A 14214-nucleotide genomic window follows, 5' to 3' on the forward strand; every position below is an offset into this window, starting at 1 on the left:
CCCCTCATCCTCCGTCTTTCCAGTGAGAACAACCCCAGTTTACCCAATCTCTCCTCATAACTAAGCCCTTCCATACCAGGCAGCATCCTGGTAAACCTCCTCTGCACTCTCTCTAAAGCCTCCACGTCCTTCTGGTAGTGTGGCGACCAGAACTGGGCGCAGTATTCCAAATGCGGCCGAACCAACGTTCCATACAACCGCAACATCAGACCCCAACTTTTATACTCTATGCCCCCTCCTATAAAGGCAAGCATGCCATATACCGTCTTCACTACCTTCTCGACCTGTGCCGTCACCTTCAAGGATCTGTGGACTTGCACACCGAGGTTCCTCTGCGTATCTACCTTTATGGTTCTGCCATTTATCGTATAGCTCCCCCCTTCGTTAGTTCTACCAAAATGCATCACTTCGCATTTATCTGGATTGAACTCCATCTGCCATTTCTTTGCCCAAATTTCCAGCCTATCTATATCCTTCTGTAGCCTCTGACAATGTTCCTCACTATCTGCAAGTTCAGCCATTTTCGTGTCGTCCGCAAACTTACTGATCACCCCAGTTACACCTTCTTCCAGATCGTTTATATAAATCACGAACAGCAGAGGTCCCAAAACAGAGCCCTGTGGAACACCACTAGTCACAGGCATCCAGCCGGAAAAAGACCCTTCCACTACCACCCTCTGTCTTCTGTGACCAAGCCAGTTCTCCACCCATCTAGCCACCTCCCCCTTTATGCCATGAGATCCAACCTTTTGCACCAACCTACCATGAGGGACTTTGTCAAATGCTTTACTAAAGTCCATATAGACGACATCCACGGCCCTTCCCTCGTCAACTATTCTAGTCACTTCTTCAAAAAACTCCACCAGGTTAGTGAGGCATGACCTCCCTCTCTCAAAACCATGCTGACTATCGTTAATGAGTTTATTCCTTTCTAAATGCGCATACATCCTATCTCTAAGAATCCTCTCCAACAACTTCCCGACCACGGACGTCAAGCTCACCGGCCTATAATTACCCTGGTTATCCTTCCTACCCTTCTTAAATAACAGGACCACATTAGCTATCCTCCAATCCTCTGGGACCTCACCTGTGTCCAGTGACGAGACAAAGATTTGCGTCAGAGGCCCAGCGATTTAATCTCTCGTCTCCCTGAGCAGCCTGGGATAGATTCCATCAGGCCCTGGGGATTTGTCAGTCTTTATATTCCCTAAAAAACCTAACACTTTCTCCCTTGTAATGGAGATTTTCTCTAATGGGTCAACACTCCCCTCCGAGACATTCCCAGTCAACACATCCCTCTCCTTTGTGAATACCGACGCAAAGTATTCATTTAGGATCTCCCCTACTTCTTTGGGCTCTAAGCATAATTCCCCACATTTGTCCTTGCAGGAATACAATCTGGCTCACTTTAAGGCCAGGTGGGTAGGTACAGGAATTCATATTGACTAAAGGGGTTGTTGAATGTAGTCAACAGCGAAGTCTCCTCTCGAACTTCATGTTCCAGTAGCCATTTCTGGCATTGAGCTTGCTAAAAAGATTTGCTCCTGTCAGTGCAGGTTGGGATAGGGTAATGATTCTTCTTTATTGCTTGTTTAAGAACTTTGGGATTTAGGTGAGTTCTTAGCCACCCATTTGGCTTCTCCCAATCTGTAAGTTCTGGTGATCATCATCTTTTGGAGTTTTCCTTTATGTTCTATTCGTACTTTATGTGGGGGAACACTCTGGGTATATTTGTGCCAGATCTATCTGATCGGAGGATGCTTTTCAATGGGTGTACCATCTTCAACTCTCAGTGTCACCTCCTTTACCTCGTGGTTTACTGAAATAATCTGTAGGTCTTCAGAACTGCTCAACCCCAGGCATGTCTTTTCCTTCTGATTGGTTTTAACACAGGCTCTACAATTTGATCCACTTGGGGGGGGGGGGGGGGGGCGGGGACAGACACTTCCTTCTGTCTGTGCACTCATAGTCATCCACAGTTGTCACACGTCTTTCTCTGTCTGATGTATATTCTTTTGTTGCTGTTTCACTGCATCAACCCTGTTGTCTTTCTGTTGACTTAATTAAAAACTGGACATTTGGATAGTCAGCATCTTCATCTGCCGACTCGTATCTTCATGTATTCAGATAGTTGTAGTATTGTGAGCTTGTCCTTTCCGAGTCAGTTATTTTGTACACTGGGGTGTACAGAGCTCCAAATGAGCTAATCTAGCAGCCTTTCATCAGTGTCCTGACGTTTACCTTTTCTGGTGAATGTTTGTGTCTTGTACAAAATTCTCATCAGGCTAACCTGATTCCTGCCTTAAGTCATGAAATTCATATGGGTAGCTCGGATGATTTGACTTATCCTAGAGGATTTTCACAGTAACTTCATTGCAGCGTTAATAATGTAAACCTACTTGTGACACTAATCAATAAACTAAAACTTTGGCAGAAAATGTGTGCTGAATCTTTCAAAGGATTTTGTCTGAGTTTTTGCTGTCATCTTCACTTGGTCTATTAAATAAATTTAACGTAGCAATTAGTTCCTACCCTTTACAGAAAGTATAACACAGGCCACTCGACATGTCAATGTTTATAAACTGCTAATTACACAAACCTCAGTCTCTCCCCTCCCCTGTCTTTGCCCCATCTCCCTATTCCTTTCTTCCTCCTGCATGCATCAAGCCTCCTTTAAGGAATGTCAATGCTAACCACTCTGTGGCTTGGATTGGAAATTTTCCTAATTCTATAAACTCCCATGGAAAGTATCTTGCAGTGAAATAAAATGGACAATGCAACTTTTATTACTTGACAATCAATGCAGGATTTATTTTTTTCTTCAAATACAAATCCTCACATTTTCGCATTTAAAAAATTAATTCAAGAGATGTGGACATCACTGACTAGGCCAGCATTTCTTGCCCATCTATAATTGCCCTTGACCAGGTGATTGTGATGCCTTCTTGAACCGCTGCTGTCCATGTGGTGTAGGTACACCCACAGTGCTGTGAGGGAGGGAGTTCCAGGATTTTGACCCAGTGATTCTGAAGGAATGACAATATATTTTCAAGTCAGGATGGTGAGTGACTTGGGGGGGAAATTGCATGTGGTGGTGTTATCATGCATCTGCTGACCTTGTCCTTCTAGATGGTAGTGGTTGTGGGTTTGGAAGGTTGTTTCGAAGGGGTCTTGGTGAGTTCCTGCAATGCATCTTCTAGATGGTGCAGCTGCTACTGTCCATCAGTAGTAGGGGGAGTGAATGTTTGTGGAAGGGGTGTCAAACAGGTAGGCTGTTTGTCCTGGACGGTGTCAAGTTTCTTGAGTGTTGTTAGAGCTGCACTCATCCATGCAAGGATAATGTGTTCCATCACACTCCTGACATGTGCATTGTAGATGGTGGACAGACTTTGGGGAGTTGGGAGGTGAGTTACTCGCCCCAGGATTCCTAGCTTCTGACGCTCTCATGTAGTCACAAAATTTATATGACTAGTCCAGTTGAGTTTCTGGTCAATGGTAACTCTTAGGATGTTGAAAGCGAGTCGGTGATGCTAATGCCATTTAATGTCAAGGGGAGATTGTTAGATTTTCTCTTGTTGGAGATGGTCATTGTCTGGCACTTGTGTGGTGTGATTGTTACTTGCCACTTGTCAGCCCAAACCTGGATATTGTCCAGGTCTTGTTGAGTTTGGACATGGCATGCTGTAGTATCTGAGGAGTGATACTGAACATTGTGCAATTGTCAGCGAACATCCACACTTCTGACCATATGATGGAAAAAAGGACATTGATAAAGCAGCTGAAGATGGTCGGGCCTAGGACACTAACCTGAGAAACCCCTGCAGTGATGTCCTGGAACTGAAATGATTGACCTCCAACCACCACAAATGTCTTCCTTTGTGCTAGGTATGACTTCAACCAGCGAAGCGTTTCTCCCTCTCTTGCCCCTGATTCTCATTGGCTCCAGTTTTGCTGGGGTTTCTTGTTGCTACACTTGGTCAAATGCTGCCTTGGTATCAAGGGCAGTCATTCTCACTTCACCTCTGGAATTCAGCTCTTTTGTCCATGTTTGAACCAAGGCTGTAATTGAGGAGTTGAGTGACCCAAATTGAGCATCAGTGAGCAGGTTATTGTTAACTGAGTGCTGCTTGATAGCACTGTTGATGACCTGTCCATCACTTCACTGATAATCAAGACTAGACTGATGGGTCGGTAATTGGCTGAGTTGGAGCTGTCTTGCTTTTTGTGTATGGGGCATATATGGGCAATTTTCCACATTGCTGGGTAGCACAGTGGTTAGCACTGCTGCTTCACAGTTCCAGGGACCTGGGTTCGATTCCCAGCTTGGGTCACTGTCTGTGTGGAGTTGCACATTGTCCTTGTGTCTGCGTGGGTTTCCTCCGGATGCTCCGGTTTCCTCCCACAGTCCAAAGATGTGCGGGTTAGGTTGATTGGCCATGCTAAAATTGCCCCTTAGTGTCCTGAGATGCGTAGGTTAGAGGGATTAGTGGGTAAATATGTAGGGATATGGGAGTAGGGCCTGGGTGGGATTGTGGTCGGTGCAGACTCGATGGGCCAAATGGCCTCTTTCTGCACTGTAGGGTTTCTATAAAAATTCTATAATACCAATGTTGAAGCTGTACTGGAACAGCTTGGCTAGGGGCATGGCATTTTTGTCAACTTTTCCAGTAGAAGCTATAATTAAAACTGGAATTGGTGCCAAGTGGCTCATTTTGAGGACATTGTTTGTTTTTCACCTAGGTGAACAGAATTCTAAAATATTGTCAAATCTGATCATGCTAAAATAAAGAAGATAGTGGAGGTAAAATAGAGGAAAATAGCCTTGCATTTATGTAATGTATGACCAGAGGATAGATATTCCAATGTAATTTACAACCCATTAAGTCCTTTTTGAAGTTTAGTTACTGTAGTAATATAGGAAATGCACATCAATGAGATAATGATCAGATATTGTAATATTTTTCTTTACTAAGGTTGGCAGAGTAACAAATCCTGATTAGGACATCAGAGAACTTCCTTAGTTTTTAGAAGTTACTATGGGATCAGAGGATGTAGCAATGATTTGCAGAAGAATTTATCTTGGTTACGCAATCGAGTTAACATTTGTTAAAAATGTTGATAATTGTGAAATATTGCACATTTGCTGAAATATATCCTAATTACGCAGTGAATAAGTCGGTTGGCTTTGGAGTGATAATGGACTCTGGACTCAAACTCTACTTCAATTCTCATGGTGCTTTTGATTGCTTCAACATGTTGAATAAGATGAGAAGGTATAATTTGCAGTACAATGGTTCAGTTTCAATTTTGGACGTCACACCACAGAAAAACTGGGACTATGAGCTTAGGCTGATAAGTGGCAAATTGCATTCACGTCACACAAGTGCCAGTGAATGACCATCTCCATTTAGAGAGAATCTGATCCCCTTCCCTTGACATTTAATGATGAGGTTAGGGTGACTGCTTGACATCAAAGCAGCATTTGACTGATTGGGGCATCAAGGAGCCCTAATAAAATTGAAGTCAATGGTAATCAGGTGGAAAATGCTCCTTGATTGCAGGCAGTTTGGGTGAGTAAGGGAATGTTGATCTCTTCGTGAAAATCTTATTTTGTTTGTATTTAGCATTTAACTGAAATTTACTGTTGCTACAAGAGCAATCAGAGCTTGGGAATTCAGCAGTTAGTAACTCACCTCCTGATATCTCAAGGTCTGTTCACCATCTATAAAGCAGTTACCTGAATGAGTGCAACTTCAACCACACGAACACTCAAGAAACTCGACACCATCCAGGACAAAGCAGCCTGTTTGATTGGCACTCCACCTAACATCTTCAACATTCACTCCCTTCACTTCCTATGCACAATGACAGCAACACACCATTTACAAGATGCACTGCAGCAACTCACCAAAGCTCACCTCTCTACGACCGCAACCTCTCCCACCTAAAAGGCCAAGGGCAGCAGATGCATGGGGACACCACTGCCTGCTAGGTCCTCTCCAAGTCACTCACCATCCTGACTTGGAACTATATCGCTGTTCCTTCACTGTTGCTGTGTCAGAATCCTGGAACTCCCTTTCTAGCAGCACTGTGGGTGTACCTACACCACGTGCCCTTCAGCAGTTCAGGAAGGTGTGTCACAACCACCTTCTTGAGGGCAGTTTGAGATGGGCAATAAATGCCCAGGTCAGGGTATCAACACCCACACCCTACGAAAGAAAAATAAAAATTAATGGATTGGAGAGGGTAGTCACCTGAATCCATGCTTGCTGCTGATAATTAACTTTGTACAGACATTTGTGCAGCCTACAACCAGTTCATTCTATTATTTACATTGGAATGAAAAGACTAACGTTTCTCCAGTTATTGTGAAAAATATGTTGCTCTTTTCAAATAAAATTCTGTGTTAACCAATTTGCTAGTTGTGATTGGAGGAACCCCTGAAGCTCGAACCACAGATGCCTGGCCATTTTACTACAGTTTCTTGTTGCTTTATTTCTCTCCCCACATTCTTCATTTGGTTTTGGAGAAAAGCAACAACATGAGCAGCTCAAAGGACCTCATGGTGGGTCTGCTCCTGGGGCTAGTAAAATCTGTGCAAGATGTGAAAGATCGACAGAGACAGCCTCGCCACTTGTTTGCCTGTCTTTCAAACTAGTGTGACTATGAAGCCATTTGTAAACAGTGGACAGCGTGGAATAGCAGCTGTCTTCAATGACAGGAATGTTATTTAAACTTATCAGCGTGAATTTTTTAATGATTTTTGTTTTGTTAATGATGCACTAGCAGATGCTCTCTCCCTAAATCCACTCATGTTGCTACTCTCCAGAAAAAAAACAAAAGAATGCGAGGAGAGAAATGAATCCAACTATTCAGTGGCAGCCCCTTTAGCTGATTGAAAGACGTGCTGCAGACGCGGCCTCGGGGTGGAATTACGGAATGGAGTTTTTTCTGGACTGTGTGTCCATTGTGTGGACTCGCCGAGGTACTGATTTGGGGCCACTGCACTTCAGGCCCCAGTGAACAAAGAACAGTACAGCACAGGAAACAGGCCCTTCGGCCCTCCAAGCCTGTGCCGCTCCTTGGTCCAACTAGACCAATCGTTTGTATCCCTCCATTCCCAGGCTGCTCATGTGACTATCCAGGTAAGTCTTAAACGATGTCAGCGTGCCTGCCTCCACCACCCTACTTGGCAGCGCATTCCAGGCCCCCACCACCCTCTGTGTAAAAAACATCCCTCTAATATCTGAGTTATACTTCGCCCCTCTCACCTTGAGCCCGTGACCCCTCGTGAACGTCACTTCTGATCTGGGAAAAAGCTTCCCACCGTTCACCCTCATAATCTTGTACACCTCTATTAGATCTCCCCTCATTCTCCGTCTTCCTAGGGAGAACAACCCCAGTTTACCCAATCTTTCCTCATAGCTAAGACCCTCCATACCAGGCAACATCCTGGTAAACCTTCTCTGCACTCTCTCTAACGCCTCCATGTCCTTCTGGTAGTGCGGCGACCAGAACTGGACGCAGTACTCCAAATGTGGCCTAACCAGCGTTCTATACAGCTGCATCCTCAGACTCCAGCTTTTATACTCTATACCCCGTCCTATAAAGGCAAGCATACCATATGCCTTCTTCACCACCTTCTCCACCTGTGTTGCCACCTTCAAGGATTTGTGGACTTGCACACCTAGGTCCCTCTGTGTTTCAATACTCCTGATGACTCTGCCATTTATTGTATAACTCCTCCCTACATTATTTCTTCCAAAATGCATCACTTCGCATTTATCCGGATTAAATTCCATCTGCCACCTCTCCGCCCAATTTTCCAGCCTATCTATATCCTGCTGTATTGCCCGACAATGCTCTTCACTATCCGCAAGTCCAGCCATCTTCGTGTCATCCGCAAACTTGCTGATTACACCAGTTACACCTTCTTCCAAATCATTTATATATATCACAAATAGCAGAGGTCCCAGTACAGAGCCCTGCGGAACACCACTGGTCACAGATCTCCAGCCGGAAAAAGACTCTTCGACCACTACCCTCTGTCTCCTATGGCCAAGCCAGTTCTCCTTGTATCCCATGAGTCTTAACCAACCTGCCATGTGGGACTTTGTCAAATGCCTTACTGAAATCCATATAGACGACATCCACGGCCCTTCCTTCATCAACCGTTTTTGTCACTTCCTCAAAAAACTCCACCAAATTTGTAAGGCACGACTCCCTCTTACAAAACCATGCTGTCTGTCACTAATGAGATTGTTCCTTTCTAAATGCACATACATCCTGTCTCTAAGAATCCTCTCCAACAACTTCCCTACCACGGACGTCAAGCTCACCGGCCTATAATTACCTGGGTTATCCCTGCTACCCTTCTTAAACAACGGGACCACATTCGCTATCCTCCAATCCTCAGGGAGCTCACTCGTGTCCAAAGAAGCGACAAAGATTTCCGTCAGAGGCCCAGCAATTTCATCTCTCGTCTCCCTGAGCAGTCGAGGATAGATGCCATCAGGCCCTGGGGCTTTGTCAGTTTTAATGTTCCCTAAAAAACCTAACACTTCCTCTCTTGTAATGGAGATTTTCTCTAACGGGTCAACACCTCCCTCCGAGACACTCCCGGTTAACACGCCCCTCTCCTTCGTGAATACCGATGCAAAGTATTCATTTAGGATCTCCCCTATTCCCTTGGGTTCTAAGCATAATTCCCCTCCTTTGTCCCCGAGAGGTCCGACTTTCTCCCTGACAACTCTTTTGTTCCTAACGTATGAATAGAATGCCTTCGGATTCTCCTTAATCCTGCCTGCCAAGAACATCTCGTGACCTCTTTTTGCCCTTCTAACTCCCCGTTTGAGTTCTTTCCTACTCTCTCTGTATTCCTCCAGATCTCCATCTGTTTTCTGTTGCCTGGACTTAACGTACGCCTCCCTTTTCATTTTAATCAGATCCTCAATTTCCCTGGTTATCCACGGCTCTCGAATCCTACCTTTCCTATCTTTCCTTTTGACAGGCACATGCCTATCCTGCAGCCTTATCAATAGTTCCTTAAAAGACTCCCACATGCCAGACGCGGACTTACCCTCGAACATCCTCTCCCAATCAACATCCACAAATTCCTGCCTAATCCGGCTATAGTTAGCCTTCCCCCAATTTAGCACTCTGCCCGTAGGACAGCACTCATCCTTGTCCATTATTATCCTAAAGTTAACAGAGTTGTGGTCACTATTTGCCACATGTTCCCCTACCGAAACTTTGACGACCTGACCGGGCTCATTTCCCAGAACTAGGTTCAGTATAGCCCCCTCTCTAGTCGGGCTATCTACATACTGTTCCAAAGAACCTTCCAGTACGCATTTTACAAATTCCTCCCTGTCTGGACCCCCAGCTCTAAGCACTTTCCAGTCTGTGCCAGGGAAATTAAAGTCCCCCACTACAACAACCCTATTTTTTCTGCACCTATCCAGAATCTCCTGACATATCCTTTCCTCCACTTCCCGTGGGCTGTTGGGTGGTCTGTAGTACACCCCCAGCATAGTGACTGCACCCTTCCTGTTTCTGAGTTCCACCCACAGCGACTCAGTACATGACCCCTCTAAGTTGTCTACCCTCTGCACCGCGGTAATATGCTCCTTAACTAATATCGCTACTCCCCCACCTTTTTTAGCCCCTCCTCTGTCTCGCCTAAAACACTTATACCCCGGAATATTCAGCTGCCAGTCCTGTCCTTTTAACCAAGTTTCCGTCACCGCAACTTAGAAAGACCCCGAACTTAGAAAGACCCCGGAATCGAGAGCCTTCAGTGTGGATACTCCTAGTTGAGGGGATATTCTGCTAGGACGTAACCTGGAAAGGAGGAAATGCAGAGTGTGCCGCAGAAACAAATTGAGGAAACACCTCCAGCAGAATGGAATGAGAAGGAGAGAATTTCTATGAGCTGGAGCCATAAGGCAGAGTTGCCTGAAAGGAGTTTCTAGGCTCTTGTGCCAAAATCCAATTCTGTCCCAGCAGGTGGATGGAACATTGAAGCTGCCTCAATTCACATAGTTGAGTTGGGTGAGCATAAGAGTTGATTTTCTAAACGGCTTTGATTGAAGGATGGAGGCAACACCAAGCTATCTGGGCGACTGATGATTCTTGTGAGATCCACTCCATCCCATTACCATTTAGCAATCTCTGAACTTGGTGATCTTTATAAACTAAGGCTCATCTCTTTGACCCATTTGGTATTCAAGGTAGCGAAACATGGGAATGGCTGAACAGGTGTTGCGACATCCTTGGTTGGAAAAGCATTCTTCATAGAGTCGTACAGCAGAGAAACAGGCCCTTCGGCCCACCATGTCTATGCCGACCATCAAATACCAATCTATACTAATGCCATTTACCAGCACAAGGACCATAGCTTACTGTGCCTTGGTGTTTTAAGTGCTCGTCCAGATGCTTCTTAAATGCAGTGAGAGTACCTCCACCACCTTCTCAGGCAGCATGTTCAATATTTCCACCACCTCTGAGTGAAAAAAATGCTTCCTCAAATACCCTCTAAACCACTTACTCCTCACCTTAAACCTGTGCCCTCTGCCTTGGGGAAAAGATTCTTACGATCTACCCCATCTATGCCTCTCATAATTTTGTATATCTCTATCAGACCTCCATTAACCTCCTCCACGCCAACGAAAACAAACCCAGCCTATCCAGTTTCTCCTCACAGCTGAAAATTTCCACCCCAGGCAACGTTCTGGTGAATTTCCTGACTCACCTGATGAAGGGGCAGCGCTCCGAAAGCTAGTGGCTTGTGCTACCAAATAAACCTGTTGGACTTTAACCTGGTGTTGTGAGACTTCTTACTGTGTTTACCCTAGTCCAACGCCAGCATCTCCACATCAGAATTTCCTGTGCACAGTCTCCAATGCAATCATGTCCTTCAGATAGTGTGGCAACCAGACTGCACCCAAGCGGCCTACCAATGTTTAATGAACATGTACCAAGACCTCCCTTCTCCTATCTTCTATGCTCTGGCTAATGAAGGCAAGTATTCTGTTTGCTTTCTTCATTACCCTATTTACCTGTGCTGCCACCTTCAGGGATCTACGTACTTGTACACCGAGGTCCTTTTGTTCGTCAATATTCTGCATTGTGTATATCCTACCCTTATTAGACCTCCCAAAATGCATCACCTCACACTTACCTGGATTAAATTCCATCTGCCCATTTACTAGCTGATCATTACCAGTCTGTCGCCTCAGACTATCCTCCTCACTACCAACAACACTACCAATTTTTTTGTCATCTGCAAACTTACTAATTATACCTTTTACATTCATATTCAAGTCATTAATGTATATAACAAACAGCAAAGGTTGGTCACACGCTTCCAATCACAAAAGCAGCCCTTTGCCTCCTTTTAACAATCCAATTTTGGATCCAGTTCGCGAGCTTGCCTCAGATCCCATGGGCTCTAACCCTTTGGACCAGCATTCCATGTGGGACCTTGTCAAAAGCTATGTCAGTCATATCAACTGCACTGGAAGACTTTCAAAAATTCCTGTTTGAAAAGAGAATCATCACTCTCAATTTGGTGTAACTTGTAGTAGTTTAGGCCATGCAGCTGCCAAAAAAGATACCAGTCAGCACTGAGGGTTCTTGATATAGATTTCATAGAAACCCTACAGTACAGAAAGAAGCCATTTGGCCCATCGAGTCTGCACCGACCACAATCCCACCCAGGCCCTACCCCCATATCCCTACAGATTTATCCGCTAATCCCTCTAACCTACGCATCTCAGGACACTCAGGGCAATTTTTTTCTGGCATGGCCAATCAACCTAACCCGCACAAATTTTGGACTGTGGGAGGAAACCGGAGCACCCGGAGGAAACCCACGCAGACACGAGGAGAATGTGCAAACTCCACACAGACACTCTGATATGCTGACAACTTGGGTAGATTGCATTGAATTCTGCAATCATTTAAAAATGTGTATGCCTGACCTATATTATATTGTTTTGTAATAGAAAACAACTGATAATTTCTGTTACTGCCTCTAAGTTATACAACGTCTTTCGGAACTTCTACATTAGGTAACTGCCAAAATGAATTTTCATGATTTTCTTTTATTGCTTGACAATTTTTGTATGTGCTACTTTTCAGGTTGTGGAACATTAGTGGTGCTGGAGCAGACAGAAGCTGGCATTGTCCCTTTCAGGAGGTACTGTATAATCAACAAGGACTCTTTAGTTTTCTTTAATATCAAGTACTGTTCTGGAATGTTAGCAGAAAAAACAGTGATTAAAGTTGGGTTTCTGAATTTGTAAAATGTTATTTAATCAGTTAGTTATTGTTCATTGCTGTGGATTTTTCTTTCCATTTGTAAAAATTAACTTGTCGATATTGTGATTCTAACACAAAATTTGTGATTCGAGTAATAAAAAAGTGGCTACTGGCATAAAAATAAACAAAGTAATTATTTCTTTAGAGGTTCCATTTAATCCTCAGCTTTGAAGCAGTGTAAGACCTCGCCATCCAGCACACAGTGGAGATTATGCACTCTTAGGAAAATTAGGCAAAGGGCTATTTTAAATAAGCTTTTCTTGTGTTTAGTTTTGACTGGAATGATAGTCTCTTTGACGTTACCTGGAGTGAGAGCAATGAACATGTCCTGGTCACTGGTAGTGGCGATGGATCTCTGCAGATCTGGGACACTGCAAACCCTACTGGTCCCCTCCAAGTCTTCAAAGAACACACTCAAGAGGTAAAAAAAAAAAGGTTACTGATAAAATTGAAATGGTGAATTACCATAGAAAGAATCATAGAAACCCTACAGTGCAGAAGGAGGCCATTCGGCCCATCGAGTCTGCACCGACCACAATCCCACCCAGGCCCTACCCCCACACATTTTACCAGTTTGAATGAACTGTAGACTTTACTCAGGGAGTTTATTTGATTTGAAGAGATTTCAGATTATAAAAGGTCCGACCTGTGATTTAAAAGTTTTATATTATTTGTCAGAGTTCAATGGTTCAGAAATTGTTGCAGTGGCAGGTTTGGCCAAGAATTATGCTAATTAGGCTTTTGTGTTTAGCATTAAATACTTTGGACAATGTTTGAGCTGAAAATTGCTGGATGTGGGCTGTTAACAACGCACTGATGTCAGTGTCACACCTGGGACCCCGTGGTGACGTTTTGCAAAATTGTCTTTATCACCTTAACCAATGCAATAATAGGATAAAGAAACTGCAAACAGTAGCAAAGAAACCGCGGTTAATGAATAGGATAAAGAAACTGCAAACAATAGCAAAGAAACCGCGGTTAATGAATAGGATAAAGAAACTGTCAACAATGGCAAAGGAGCTGAGTACATGAAGTTTAAAAAAATAAAGATACAGAAAGAGCAATAGAGAGAAGCAAATGTGAGCAGAGAAAATAATATTTTTAATAAAGAGACAAAATAAAACTTAAAAAAAGGATTGTAAAAGAAGAAGCCTAAGAAGAGACTGTTGTAATCCAGTTAGCATCAGAGAATGATTACAGAACATAAGGTGGCTTCTCAACTTGTTGTGTTGCGCTATCCCTCTACAGGAGCAATTTACCTAGTGCCACTCCCCTTTTTAAAATTAATTTACACAAGATGTGGGTGTCATTGGCTAGGCCAGCATTTATTGCCTGTCCCTAGTTGCCCTTGAGAAGGTGGTGGTCAGCTGTCTTCTTGAACCACTCAGTCCCTGAGGTGCAGGTACACTCACAGTGCTGTTGGGAAGGAGTTTCAGCATTTTGATCCAGCGATAGTGAAGGAATGGTGTTATATTTCCAAGTTGGGATGGTGACTTCCCCAAACCCCTGCAAGTAATGATCCAGCTCCCTTTTGAATACCTTGATTGACCCTCCAACACACTTTCAGGCTGTGCATTCCAAATCCTAACCACTTGCTGAGTAAAAAAAAAACCTTTTTCTTCATGCCGTCATTGCTGATTTTTCCAATTACCTTCAATCTTGTATAACCTCATTTTTAATTCTTGCACCAGTGGGAACAGTTTCTTCCTTTCCACTCTGTCCAGACCCCTCATGATTTTGAACATCTCTATTAAATTTCCCCTCAACTTTCTTTTCAAGGAACACAGTCCCAGCTTCTCTGCCTGCTGTCTCACAGGGCCAGGGACCTAGGTTTGATTCCAGCCTTGGGTGACTGTCTGTGTGGAGTTACACATTCTCACCATTTCTGTG

General features: G+C 44.0%; 1 protein-coding gene across 1 annotated transcript in view; it reads left to right on the forward strand.

The window, feature by feature from the left end:
- Window positions 1-14214, forward strand: part of pex7 (peroxisomal biogenesis factor 7) — a 95884-nt gene that overhangs the window by 4815 nt on the left and 76855 nt on the right. Inside the window, exons 2-3 of the mRNA XM_078212579.1 lie at window positions 12145-12202; window positions 12595-12745. Of these exons, the coding sequence (XP_078068705.1) occupies window positions 12145-12202; window positions 12595-12745 (209 nt within the window). The remainder of the gene's footprint in view (window positions 1-12144; window positions 12203-12594; window positions 12746-14214) is intronic.

This window comes from Mustelus asterias, chromosome 5 (assembly GCF_964213995.1).
Source record: "Mustelus asterias chromosome 5, sMusAst1.hap1.1, whole genome shotgun sequence".
Lineage (NCBI taxonomy): Eukaryota > Metazoa > Chordata > Chondrichthyes > Carcharhiniformes > Triakidae > Mustelus > Mustelus asterias.